Source organism: Electrophorus electricus, chromosome 1 (genome assembly GCF_041902795.1).
Source record: "Electrophorus electricus isolate QZ-2024a chromosome 1, ASM4190279v1, whole genome shotgun sequence".
In the NCBI taxonomy this organism is placed as follows: Eukaryota; Metazoa; Chordata; class Actinopteri; order Gymnotiformes; family Gymnotidae; genus Electrophorus; species Electrophorus electricus.
Window position 1 is genome coordinate 43,994,506 of NC_137497.1, and position 15,000 is coordinate 44,009,505.

General features: G+C 47.6%; 1 protein-coding gene across 4 annotated transcripts in view; it reads right to left on the reverse strand.

The window, feature by feature from the left end:
- Positions 1-15,000, reverse strand: part of sema5a (sema domain, seven thrombospondin repeats (type 1 and type 1-like), transmembrane domain (TM) and short cytoplasmic domain, (semaphorin) 5A) — a 107,751-nt gene that overhangs the window by 14,395 nt on the left and 78,356 nt on the right. For 3 of the 4 annotated variants that reach the window (XM_035526305.2, XM_035526306.2, XM_081721606.1), the window contains 2 exons: positions 7,121-7,346; positions 2,190-2,405 (listed from right to left, as the gene is read on the reverse strand). In XM_035526305.2, coding sequence (XP_035382198.1) covers positions 2,190-2,405; positions 7,121-7,346 — 442 coding nt within the window. The remainder of the gene's footprint in view (positions 1-2,189; positions 2,406-7,120; positions 7,347-15,000) is intronic. The other variant, XM_035526307.2, reaches the window with a different exon arrangement.

Sequence of the window (15,000 nt, forward strand, 5' to 3'; positions counted from 1 at the left end):
GTGAATGCGGGTCCATGCACGTGTAGATCCATGTACGCGTGTGTGTGGGTCCGTGCACGTGTAGGTCCATGTACGTGTGTGTGTGGGTCCATGCACTTGCAGGTCTGTGCATGCGTGCGCGCAGGTCCATGCAGGTGTAGGTCCATGTATGCGTGCGTGCGGGTCCGTGCACGTGTACGTCCATGCACGCGTGCGTGCGGGTCCGTGCACATGTAGGTCCATGCACGCGTGCGTGCAGGTCCGTGCACATGTAACACGTGTGCGTGCTCTTATCCGCTCTGCAGGAGAGGCTCATTGATGGGAGCGGTCCAGCTGTGCTGATAAAGCAGGTGTTAGCGGTTAGCGGTTAGCAGTTAGCGTGTGACGGTGTGTAGCCACATGTTGTGTCAGGCTTCACACGCATGTGAGCTGCTTTCTCCAGCATGGTGATGTCATGCTCTGGAAGAAAAGATTTACTAAAAAGATGCACAACTCTCCCTCTGCAGAGATGATCTCTAACCCTTCAGAGTTTATCTGCAGCCCTGCTCCTGGAGATCTACCTCCCTACAGAGATTAACTTTAACCTTGTAGAGTTTATCTCCAACCCTGCAGAGATTCCCACCAAGCCCGATTTAACTTGGGCCTCGTCTCGTCTCTTAGGCAGTGGACGTCCATCAGCGAGGACGGACTACGCTCACATCAGGTAAAAACACCAGACACGAGGTCATCTGGAGGGTACAGAAGCCGGAATGTGTGTGAAGATGAATGTAGCAGAAGATGACCATAATCCCACAGGCTTTGTCACATAGGAAACACAGGTCATTTCCGACACCTTAGTCTGGTGTGCTACGAGGTCGCTGCTAACACCACCTCCACGTGAGTGTGTTGTCCAGACATGGAGCTAATATTTAACAGACTCGACCTCCGTTCTGTGCTTTGTGAGTGTCAGCTGAGCACACTGCCGTGCAGTCCACTAGGGAGCACTGGTCAAACAGCCCCGTCGGGTGTCAGGGTCACGGATGAACGAGTCCCAGCTCCAGCGCGGACGATGACGGATGGGTGCTGTCGCGCGGTGTCTGGTGTCGGCGACAGCGAGCCTGGGATTGATAACACTGCCCAGCCGAATCGCTCAGTGTCTACGGGACCGGCGTCTTCCGGCAGGTGCTGCCCCCGTCTTGCGTGCAGCTTCTCTCGTTTAATTAGTGCGACTCGCCTCACTCCAAACCCCTCCGCCGTGTGAGATGGGGAAGAGGCAGCGTTGTCACAGGCCTCTGATGACACCGTCCTGCCTCCCTGTTGTAGGCAGTGTAATTAGCCTCAAATGTGATTACACACAACGACGACGCTGCAAGGACGTTTCCAGCAATCCCACTGACAAATTAGAACCTCGTAACAGTGTCTTTTATCCTCGCAACACAAAGGGCTTTTTTCCTTCCCTCGTTCCATCTATTATTGTGCATCACTGCTCAACAATCCTCTAACACGAGCTGATTGCCTTGGGGACACTACTGTAAAATGAGACACATAATCACTTTTGTAGATCAGGAAGGAGAGACATTCCTTATGTGCTCTAGTGTGTGTCGGGCTTGTGCGTATGTGCGTGTGTGTTGGGTGTGTGTGCATGCGTGTGTTTTTTGGATTTGTGTGCATGCGTGTGAGTGTGTTGGGTTTGTGTGCATGCGTGTGTTTTTTGGATTTGTGTGCATGCATGTGTGTGTGTACATATTTTCTCTTGCCCTTTTGTGCTTTTTTAACAGCTGTATTTAATCAGTAGCAGAAGAATATCTCTGTTTTGCTGTAATCAGGTAAGTGTTGGGTAACAAGCTGTGTGTGTGTGTGTGTGTGTGTGTGTGTGTGTGAGGCTATGCTTATGTGTGAGTGTGTGTGTGTGACTCTGCATTCGTATATGCTGGGAGTGTGTATAAGTGATAGAGTCTTTGAATGTATGCAGGAGTGTATGCATGAGTGTATGTGACTGTGTGAGTGAGTGTGTATTAGTTTGAGTGTGAGTTTAAGCAAGTTTGTGTACACGTCCATGTATGAGTGTGTGTGTGAGTATGAGTGTGTACATGCATGTATTTGAGTGTGAGTGTGTATTTGTTTGTGTGTCTGTATGTATGAGTTTGTGTAAGTGTATGTGTAGATGCATATGTGAGTGTGTGTGCAGGTGTGTGAATGAGTGTGACTGTGTGTTGCTACAGTATGCTCACCTGGGCAGGGGGTGGTGTTACACTCCTGGTACTCCTGGGCGGGCCCCAGGCAGGCTGTGCCTCCGTGTTTGGGTTTGGGACTGGCACACGCACGCTTTCGGCTGCGGATCCCGGAGCTGCAGTCACGACTACACTGACTCCAGGAACTCCAGGAGGACCAGCCCCCGTTCACCATGAGCCCCGTGACACGGCCTGACAGCATCAGTTCTCCTGAACCTCACGCACACGCACACACACACACACACACACACACACGCACACGCACACACGCACAGACACGCGCATACACACACACACACACGCACAGACACGCGCATACACACACACGCACACACACACACACACACACACACACACACACACACGCGCACCCACACACACACACACACACACGTGCATACACACACACAGGCATACACACACATGCACATACACACACACACACACACGCACACACACACACACACGCACGCACACACACACACACACAGGCATACACACACATGCACATACACACAGACACACACACATACACACCACACTCAACGCACGCACACACACACACACAAACGCACACGCATACATGCACATGCACACACATACACACACACACACACACACACAGACACACACACACACACACACACACACACAGATTTAGATTTAGAGGAGAAAACTCTCTGTGTCACAGGAAATAAATAACACAGACTTTATGATTGACCACAGTGGGTTGCAAGAGAATATACAGTAAGTGACATGAAAGAAACAAAGTGTGAGACCCTGAGGAGTTTTACGAAACAGGGTGTGAGATGCTGAGGAGTTTTACGAAACAGAGTGAGAGACCCTGAGGAGTTTTAAGAAAAAGAGTGTGAGACACTGAGGAGTTTTACGATTACGTTCTGTCTTCAGAGGGTATTTTCAGTTAGATGTAAAAAAAAATCCCTCAGCTGTAAATTTCACTTAAATGCAGCAGATCCAATTTAGCTGACGTGGGAAAATGCTGGAATGTTTTATTTTCTCTTTGTCTTCACACTCTCCAAACGCCTGACAAGCGTACGGAACGCTCCGTAGAGCTGGATGTCAGCGTGTGCTGCTGGCCATGCCCAGGGTCTACTGAGCATGGGTGACCCTTGACCTCTTATCTAGAGTTCACTCTAGACAGCCCTGTGCCGGACACAGTGTTGCTTCATGGGCCCCAGGGTCAGGTCAACGTGACCTCTGACCCGTATGCAAAGAAACACGGCCGCGTGCTTTTTCAAGGGCTCCCCACAAGCAAGCCTAGATCTGACCACGCCCCCCCCCACCCAGGCACGGAGACATGCCAGGCACATGCCCAGGACTGCCAGGGGATGCTTAATAACACTACGGGGCGATTAGAAACAGGCAGATAATTACGCAGAACTGTTACGCTGCTGTGTTAAATCTTCAGTGGGAAAACAGGAAAAACAAAGCAGTCTCCGACAGTCTCCGAGAGTCTTACAGCAGCCTGAAGGCCTGAGTTAGAACTCCACATCATTATAAAGACCTAATAACGTGACGGTTTGACCTGACTACATATCCATCACAGCATCGACTGTTCCTTCTAACACACCTCCTGAGGTAGGTAGTTTAGGACTTAGGCATACTTATGGAGAGGTCGATGTGTAGGAAATCAATGATAAAGAGGATAGAAAGAGAGAGAGAGAGGGAGAGGGAGAGAAGGAGAGAGAGAGGGAGCAGGAGCGTTTCAGGAGCTTCGTGGAGCAGAGAGCAGCTGCAGGACGGCTCTGGTCCCACACTTTTACGCCAACCTCTGCCATCGCTCTTAGGAACCGGCCTCAGTAATGGCGCTGGAATCCATTTCCACTGTTCTCAGAGCACACAGCAAAACAGTGTAAAACAAGTTGAACAAAAAGCAAAATGGTGCAATTAACCAAGAGAAGGCTGTGGAGAGAAGACCTGCTCACACGTTAATCCTAAAACGTTAATCTTAAATCTCTGCTGGACACTAATTAACCGATGATCATCATTAAGACGGCGAGACTTTAATGAACATGTGTTGACGAGATGCCAATACGACTTATTTCATTTTTTGATGATGCAGTATTTTCATCTGCTTCAATCTACTTTGGGTAATTGCTATAATTCTCTTTGGCTGATGGCTCACTCGAGGCCTATCGGAAGACATGACTGTTATTTCTTCCAGAATAAGGCGTCAATAGCATCTGCAGACAAGCCAATTAAAAAAAATCTTCCTGCGAGAAAAAAGAAAAGAGAGAGCTAACTTCAGTTTGCAGGGTTGAAAATGTCATGGCAGTCTGATGACACCACTTTGGATTGGGCAGTATTGACACATCTCAGAGGAAAGGGCATGTGAACAAAAACCCTGATCAAAACACCCAATACTGACAAACGCACAAAGAAGACCCACAAAAAGCTACCTGATTAGCACAAGGATTTGTGAAAGGGGATATTAAACCTTTAAAAAGAAAATGATACGAACTAATACGCAACAAATGATATCTGGGAGTTGTTATGGTGATGACATGTAAATAAACAAAGGCTACAGTTTACTTCCAGGTCAACGAAAAGAACAGAATGGACCCATCAGCACTGAACTGGCCACAGCTCCTGTGAGGGACCGAACTCTTACACAGTTCTGATCATGTTATGGCTGTGAGAGACGTGGACGTCCAGACAGACTCGATTACTGGCGCTGATTTGTTGGAAAATGTCCAATCCTGCTGCATGGTGAGTAAGACCATGGACAGTGTCGGAATCACCCCAGAGACGTCCTGCTGGAATGTGACTAACTCCGGGATGAACACAGTGTTTGGTTTTGAGCTCCCCATATGAGCATCCTCCACACGCCATCGCTGCACATGCCCCAGAGGGTGGAGATCTCCCAGTATTCCCTGCTTTAGGTCTTCAGAAACAGAGAATTCAGAGTATTCTTCTCAACGTCGAATCACATGACCCCGTGTTTGTCATGGGAGTAGACCTCACACTCAGACCTGCCGTGCTGATCACACTCTTCAGTGGAAGCGGGTTTTGCTATCTAGCTCACATGGGCTTGCGAGCACCGCGGTTTATTGCTCCGCCTTAGTGCTGTGACTCAAGGACTCAGATCGATGGAGAGAGGCCCAGTGGCGAGGCTAAACCTCCAGAGCTCACATTCCACAGTGGAGCCGCTGACGGCCGCGCACACAACACCTTGCCGGGGGCGATAATTACACGTCTACGCTGGTGCCCTGTAGGTTAATGACGGCTTGCGTGTAAGACCCAGGCAAAGCCTGCTGGTCCGTCAGGCCTGGAACTCGTCCAGTTCCAGTGTGGGCGTGGGAAGGCGTCATAAGATGCAACCCTACGGTCTGAGCGGCTGTGAGCAGAACTAACTGCTCATGGTGGGGGGGATTCCTGAATCAGATCAGTACTCTTCACTTTTATAAATTACAGTCTGACAGCAGCCGCAGAGGTGCCTTAAGCAGGGAGATTCAGATAAATGACAAGATAAGGTAGATAAGTGTGTGTCTTAGTGTGTCTGATACAGAATTAGTCCTGCACTAGCGCCCACAGCCGTGGTGCCGGGCGTCTTCGGGCCATTAGCGAGACAAACTCTCTGAACTGTCCGGCTTAGTATCGGCCCGCCTGAGAAGGCGGGCCCTCGGTCTGGAGGTGTACATGACGGATGGGGCTGGAGTCAAATCCACTGGGAGCGGTTTGAATTTCATTTTATCCCATTAATGTTGCTGTGCAGACAGAGACTTTCGAAATCCCATTTCCATCAAAATCTTCAAACCAAACCTCATCACAGCAAAGGATAAAAACACGGCTCGACAAAAACTGAGGCATGAGGCCGTCTTATGTGCATGGACCTGAAAATAAACCCAGCAGACACACTACCCCCCGCATGGCTGTCAGGCGAGTGTGTGTGTGTGTGTGTGTGTGTTGGGTCTCCACAGTAACCATGCTCTTGGTGGGTGGTTGATGGCAATTACACACTGCTGCAGACGGCCTTTGAGTCGCTCTGTAAAATAACTAATAAACTTGATTATGCTGGACGCCCAATACAACATCGCGATAGGGCGCTTGTTGCCTTCAACAACAACTGGTTTACAAATGTGAAGTGTTTACACTGTGCAGATGTACTGGGTGGGTGGTGGGGGGGTTCTGAGGTCCAGCAGAGTCCAGCAGAGTCCAGGCCGTTGGGTCCAGCTCCCTGTGCATTTGACTCAGCGAAGCACTTGTATGATCAGAGTCCATTAATTCACACGGTTAACTTTAGTAGCGACACAAATAGACCCGGCGAGTGTAGCAGGAGAAACATGAGCACACAGAGCGAGGGAGGAAGAGAGAGAGAGAGAGAGAGAGAGAGAGAGAGAGAGAGAGAGAGAGAGAGAGAAGAGATGGGATCAATATAAAGGAAAACAACCAGTGAGAGAGAGAGAGAGGGGGTTAGAAAGAGAGTGAGAGGGATAAACAGAGAGAGAGAGAGAGAGAGAGAGAGGGTTAAAGAGAGAGAGAGAGGGTTAGAGAGAGAGTGAGAGCATGAGAGAGAGAGAGAGAGGGTTAAAGAGAGAGAGAGAGAGGGTTAGAGAGAGAGTGAGAGCATGAGAGAGAAAGAGAGGGTTAAAGAGAGAGAGAGAGAGGGTTAGAGAGAGAGAGAGAGCATGAGAGAGAGAGAGAGAGGGTTAAAGAGAGAGAGAGAGGGGGTTAGAGAGAGAGTGAGAGCATGAGAGAGAGAGAGGGTTAAAGAGAGAGAGAGAGGGTTAGAGAGAGAGTGAGAGAGGGATAAACAGAGAGAGAGAGAGAGCATGAGAGAGGGATAAACAGAGTGAGAGAGAGAGAGAGAGAGAGAGAGGGTTAAAGAGAGAGAGAGAGAGAGAGAGAGAGAGAGAGAGAGAGGGAGGGTGTTGGAGAGCGTGAGTGTCAGCAGGAGGGTGGGGTCTCACCGTCGGTGGAGCAGCCCGTGGATCCGTCGCTGGAGCAGTAGCGCATCTCGATCCGCTGCCTTCCCACCTCCAGTAGGCTGGGCTCCGGCACCCGTGCCTTGCATGTGTAGCGGAACCTTTGCTCGTAATGGCCGCCATTATCCGAGATGTTCACGGGAGTCCACGGCGTCCACGGAGTGGTCTTCTTCAGGTCCGGGCACGGCAGTGCGTTGCAGGACTGGTATTCCTATCGGAATGCGGAAAACAGAACTCCATTTAAAAGTGCCCAGTGTTGACAGGCGCGGCGTTTGGCTTTTTGCCTGCGGAACGCAGCCTTTACCCATCACTCTCGGGGCTCAGAGTGGCAGCAAACCAGGAGAAAAGGTTTAATTTACAGTACAGGATGATGGATAACACCTAGCAAAGAATGAATGAATGAATGACATCACAACACACAAGTCAAAACATCAGCTTCAGCAGCATCTCAAAAGAGCGCCCACTGCTGGAGTGAAGTTACACTGAACAGCAGATCTACGGGATGTCAGGACATGATGTCAGGTCAGATCTACAGGATGTCAGGACAGATATGCAAGATGTCTGATCTACAGGATGTCAGCACATGCATTTTACAGACCTCCCTCTTAAATATGATAGACACATGCTCCCTTCAGTGCCTTTATATGAAGTTCTAATAATATATTAACTTCTACTTTTAATGATTTATTAGAACATTTAAAAAAGCAAAGCAAAGCTGCGAACAGTGGCCATTCCCCTCTGTTCCTTCCTTTATACTAAACCGAACCCGAATGGATGCCAGACCCTGGAAGAAATAAGAAGAGAAAGGTCGCCTGTTTGACTGTCAGCCAATCACAGGGGCTTTGGGATGGAGGAGGCTGCCTTTGCCCCTCCTCCTACAGTGAGCTGTTTGACTGTCAGCCAATCACAGGGGCTTTGGGATGGAGGAGGCTGCCTTTGCCCCTCCTCCTACAGTGAGTTGTTTGCCTTCTGCTCTTCTCACACAGGGAACACGAAAGGAACGTCAAGGTTAAAGGTTATAAAAAAATACAAAAAGCGCAAACCCTAAAAAAACTAAGTAAAACAAGCCCAAATGAGAAACACCAGGCACATATGTGTATGAGATGTTCCTCATGAATATTTAAGTAGGCAGATGGCTCCTGTATTGGGGTGTTCATTCGTTTTGAAACTTCAGACATAGGGTGAATATACAGTTTGCTCAACAACATTTAGACAAGCCTGTGAAATACTGGTCAGATGAGACCGAAATTGAACTATTTGGATGCCATAATATACACCATGTGTGGAGGTCAAAAGGCACTGCATATCACCCCCAAAACACCATTCCAACAGTGAAGTTTGGAGGTGAGAACATCATGGTGTGAGGCTGTTTTTCAGCATACGGCACTGGCACGCTTCATATAACTGAAGGAAGGATGAATGGACAAATGTACCGAGACATTATTTATAAAAATCTGTTGCCATCTACCAGGAAGATGAAGATGAAATGAGGGTGGACATTTCAGCAAGACAATGATCCCAAACACAGCCAATGAAACGCTCAATTGGTTTCAGAGAAAGAAAATAAAGCTCCTAGAATGGCCCAGCCAATCACCTGACCTGAACCCAACTGAACATCTATGAAACTAAAGCTCAGCGTTCATAGAAGGAGCCGACAGAACCTTCAGGATTTGAAGAGTGTTTGTGTGGAAGAATGGGCCAAAATCACACCCGAGCAATGCATGTGACTGGTTTCTCCATTCAGGAGGCGTCTTGAAGCTGCCATCACCAACAAAGACTTTTGTACGAAGTATTAAATACATTTCAGAAGCGTGTCCAATACTTTTTCCTGTGTCATTTTTCATTATTACACATTATTTATAGACATCTATGGTTTGATTTCTTTGCATGTGTGGATTGGATGGGTTGTTGCCGACATCTGGTGAGAATTTCTTGTCAATAGCGCCTTTAGAAATATATTTACTTACTTGTTCAATATTTATTTCACCCGCTGTATAATGAGAAGGGGAATCATTTTCCTACAATATACACTTATCCAATAATTAATAAAGCCTTCTAATAAAACTGACTCCAAAAAAACCCCAACAGAAACAAAAGATTAGCACATAATCAGACCTGCTAACCCCTTTATTATGAAGGATGATTTTCGGAGGGATTTATTACATGAAATTGCATGAAGAATATTGTTTTACCAACAGAAAAAAGAGTGCTAAAGACAATAACCACAAATCATACCCAGTGATTATAAGACAAGCATGACCTTAAAAAACAAACTCAGACAAATCTGATATTCCATCCTCTAGTAAGTATCGCTGTAACATCTTTGTTCGAGGATATTATGTAAAAACGAAAGCTCTGCAGAAAGCGCTCGGACGTGTCTGGTGGAATGGGAATGCTAAATTGAACTGAATCCGAAAACCCCTGCTGCCTTGCGCTGGGACATGGGACATTCTTGTGCTTTCCAGTCTGTGGGGCGTGTGGTGTGTTCTGCTGACGACACTCACTGAACTGGCTGTGCTCCGTCTGCAGTCTGTATCTGGATCATAATACCGAATATCAGGCAAATTTGATCCAAACTACAGCACAGGGAATTAGTTCAGTTCCATGTCCATGACAAAGCACAATATGAGCGTTTGGGGAGAGACAGCTGTGTGCTGGCTGAGCAGAGCAGAGTTCTGACAGTACTGACCTGGGCTCGGTTTGATCTGATCATTTTGATTTGGGTTTGTGCTGGTCTGATCATTGTGACTGAACACACACACACACACAAACAGGCACACACACCCTACCTCAGCTGTGAGAAAACAAAAAGCAGTTTTGCTCACTTCACAAGGTCCCTGTGTGTGGAACTACTACCCACGCCTCAGTTGTGCGGCAGGCCTGGAGGTGGCTGAGCGTTAAGACAAATACACTCAGTTATCAGCATAGACAGGCCACTATGGCTAACACTATGCTTCTCTCTCTCCACACTGCAGCGAGAGCGTACATCACACAGACATACAGATCAGCCCACCAGGGATCAGTCTTCCAGGGATCAGCCCTCCAGGGATCAGTCTTACAGGGATCAGCACTTCTGGAATTGCTTTGAATTTGGTTGTTTTGTTTGTTTATCTTTTGCTGAATTGAGATAAATTCTTAGTCATTGTCCATGCAATACCAACATGGCAGAAATACTGATAGAGAGAGAGAGAGAGAGAGAGAGAGAGAGAGAGAGAGCAAGAGGGAGGGAGAGAAGCATCTGTCTTCTTATATTCTTTGGAACAGAATACTAAACTTGATGTTAATCCATCAATATTACCCAGCAAGCATTGCATCAGTCTGCACAGGACAGACTGTGATCATGTGACCTTTCGATCACATGATCATGGTTGTTCTGTCAGAGCACTGCCCATTTGAACACCTCGCTTTCAGCTTCACTTCCATACAGGGAATTTTTTTAAATGAAAATTGCTTTAGCACTTAATATTCTGTGTCAATTTTGGAAAAGGAAGTGGAAAAATTCCATCTTAAAATGCATCTTAGATCGACAAACATTTTAAGCACTGCAGCAGTTTTTGTAAAAAAAGATCACTCGGACGGAAACGCGACCAATGAGCGCTAGAAGAAAAATAATTCTGCTAAAAGTTTCTAACCTGATCAAGTCAGAAAAATCAGAAAACAACCAAAGGTGATTTTCGTAAACACCTATTAAAAGTTATTTTAATTTCACACTGCCTGAAGACCAGTGTGCGTAGCGATCCGAGTCAGGAACAGCCGAAGTTTTGAACACATTCAACACCGACACTCACACTACCTCGTTACGACTGAGCATGACTCCCCGGTGGCGTACTGACCTGCTTCTCTCTGCCCTTCCACACATGCAGTTACAGTCTGATATTAATGCATACCAACACAATCACATACAACCCCCATTAAGCCCGCTCAACTTTATTCTTAAAATAAAAATAAACCCATTTTCAAATTGAGGTTCTTTCATGGTGGCTGAGATCATATGGATCACTGTTGACTGAGAAACTGGAAACACACGAAAACGCCTGAAGCAGATGTTACCCATGTTAGCCATGTTAATTACAGGCTAGCACCTGCAAGAGCTGGGCGGGGGCGTGGTGGTTCACAGCAGGTGGTCATGTTAACATTAATACACACATTCCTGTCATCACAGGACGGTCAAGAGATGACACAGATCACACACGCACACACACACACAGACACACACACACACACACACATACAAAAACACACACACACACACACACACAGATCACACACACACATACTCACACACATACTCACACACATACACTGAGTTGCTAGAATCAAATATAATAGAGTGCATCACAGAGTTCTGTGTCTCTGCTTGTTTTCTTTCATCACTACCAAATTTGTCCTGCTGGAGGAAGAGATGAAATTTAAACACCTTCATCTCAACTGGCCACTAACTCACAATATGATACACAATGCCATACATGTGCTATGATTCGATATGTAAAAATACAATATTGCAATTTTAATTGTTTTTAATCAATTGGGTCAAAACATGTTCTAAAAAGCTCAAAGATTCTGAAATTGTAATATTATTACTTATATAGTATTAAATTATACTGTTATACTGTTAAACAGACTAATTTAATTACATGCTAACTGATACCTCGGAATAAGAACGCATATTGACATATAATCCTGACCACACAGACTGCCATCTATATCCATATTGATTAAACTCCAGGACTGAGTACACTAAATAAGAAAGAGAAGTAAACATCAGTGCAAGGGTTAAATACCTTTGCAACCTTTGCCAAACTAGCTGATGGTGGCATGAGCACAGCTCAGCTGGCGTCCTCCAATCAGGTCTCTTTCTTTAATGTCTATGAACCTTCCCTGGCCAATCCTGGGTCTGGTGGAGGAAAACGCTGCTGTTTTTCCTCCAATCAGGCGGCAGTGTGGTGAATAATTAATTAGCTTATTATTTGAATCAGGCACAACGTTTGAATCAGCAGGATAAGTGATATCCAGCTCTGCCTCGTTATCCGTTGCGGACACGTGTGTGCGCCCTTTGACCCAGTCCGATTCCCAGTGCGGGTTCTGAGGGAATACAGCGACCTGTCTCACAGTGTAATTACACGCAGACCACCCCAATTAAAGTCCTCGCCTCTCCGCAGAGGGGTCGCGCATCATCTGGGGCACGTAACGAAATGGGGAAGAACAGCAGAGGGAATGTGGGTAATGCACTGACCTCCATCCCACCCTCTCCACCCTCTCCACCCTCTACACTCCTCCATCCCCCATCTGTCCACCCTCTCCACCCTCTACACTCCTCCATCCCCCATCTGTCCATCCATCCCACCCTCTCCACCCTCTACACTCCTCCATCCCCCATCTGTCCATCCATCCCACCCTCTCCACCCTCTACACTCCTCCATCCCCCATCTGTCCATCCATCCCACCCTCTCCACCCTCTACACTCCTCCATCCCCCATCTGTCCATCCATCACACTCTCTCCACCCTCTACACTCCTCCATCCCCCATCTGTCCATCCATCCCACCCTCTCCACCCTCTACACTCCTCCATCCCCCATCTGTCCATCCATCCCACCCTCTCCACCCTCTACACTCCTCCATCCCCCATCTGTCCATCCATCCCACCCTCTCCACCCTCTACACTCCTCCATCCCCCATCTGTCCATCCATCCCACCCTCTCCACCCTCTACACTCCTCCATCCCCCATCTGTCCATCCATCCCACCCTCTCCACCCTCTACACTCCTCCATCCCCCATCTGTCCATCCATCCCACCCTCTCCACCCTCTACACTCCTCCATCCCCCATCTGTCCATCCATCCCACCCTCTCCACTCCTCCATCCCCCATCTGTCCATCCATCCCACCCTCTCCACCCTCTACACTCCTCCATCCCCCATCTGTCCATCCATCCCACCCTCTCCACCCTCTACACTCCTCCATCCCCCATCTGTCCATCCATCACACTCTCTCCACCCTCTACACTCCTCCATCCCCCATCTGTCCATCCATCCCACCCTCTCCACCCTCTACACTCCTCCATCCCCCATCTGTCCATCCATCACACTCTCTCCACCCTCTACACTCCTCCATCCCCCATCTGTCCATCCATCACACCCTCTCCACCCTCTACACTCCTCCATCCCCCATCTGTCCATCCATCACACTCTCTGGGTTATTTGTGATTTTTCTCTTGGTAGGCTGATGGAAGTAGCCAGATTTCTTAAAGCAGTAATAAACTCACACACTCACACACACACACACACACACACACACACACATTTTGCCATTCATGACATAGATAGCCATGAGAACAAAAAAAGATATACATGCACCCTCATGCGCACACCAATATACACACACATATGCGCACACGCACTCATGCAGACATGCACACACGCACACCCTCACACGTGCACAAGCGCACAATCACACACACACACACACACACACACACACACACACACACACAAAAGCGTCTACACTTTGAAGAGGGCACAGAATGACAAAGAACAACAGTTGGCATTCAGGCAGTGTCTGATAAGTGTCTGATCACATCTTACATACACCACAGCTACAAAACTAAAACATCACACACATCACATCTGCTCCACACTACACTGACTCACCTGGACGAAGGGAGGGGAAATTATGTTAAAATGCTGTTTGTCGACTACAGTTCAGCATTTAACACCATCATCCCCTCCAGACTAGCAAGTTGGCGGATCTAGGACTGCATCCATCCCTGTGTGACTGGATCTCCAACTTCCTAACAGACAGACCACAATCAGTACGGGTGGGCAACTGCGCCTCATCCACCCTCACCCTCAGCACTGGAGCTCCTCAGGGTTGTGTCCTAAGCCCCCTGCTCTACTCACTGTACACCTACGACTGCACAGCCACTTCCAGCTCTAACATCATTGTCAAGTTTGCTGACGACACCGTCGTCATGGGCCTGATCTCAGACAACGATGAGAGGGCCTACCTGGAGGAGATTAAACACCTGGAAAACTGGTGCCAGGAAAATAAAGGAGCTGATCGTGGATTGCAGCAAGAAGCAGGAGCGGCCTGTGAGGATCAGTGGAACCACGGTGGAGACAGTAGACAGTTTCAGGTACCTTGGTGTTCACATCTCACAGGACCTGTCCTGGTCCCGCCATACCAACTCCCTGGCAAAGAAGGCTCGTCAGCGTCTTTACCACCTCAGATGCCTAAGAGACTTCAGACTGCCCTCCAAAGTACTGCGGAACCTCTACACCTGCACTATCGAGAGCATCCTCACGGGGAACATCACATTCTGGTTAGGGAATAGCACCAAGCAGGACAGACAAGCACTCCAAAGGGTAGTGCATTCAGCAGAGCGCATCACTCACACGGAACTTCCTGACCTGCAAACCATCTACTACAAGCGGTGCCAGACCAAGGCCAGGAGGATTGTGAAGGACCCCACCCATCCCAACAATAGACTCTTCACTCTGTTGAGGTCAGGGAGGCGCTTTCGCTCCCTGAAGACCAAGACAGGGAGGCTGAAGAAGAGCTTCTTCCCACAGGCCAATCGGGCCCTGAATCAGGGAAACTGATAAACTGTGGGGACCACCACCACCATGTAACATAACTGTATATCTGTACATCTGTATATATATATTTATATTCAATTACCTTGTAACACAACAACTGTAGATATGTTATTATATGAAATGGATCTGTACATTCTGTAGATTGTGTACATATATACATAACCATATACATTGTACATTGTGTATATAATCATAATATACATATATTGTACATACATTGTTAATATATTTTTGTACATACATAGAATATATATATTTATCTGCATATAT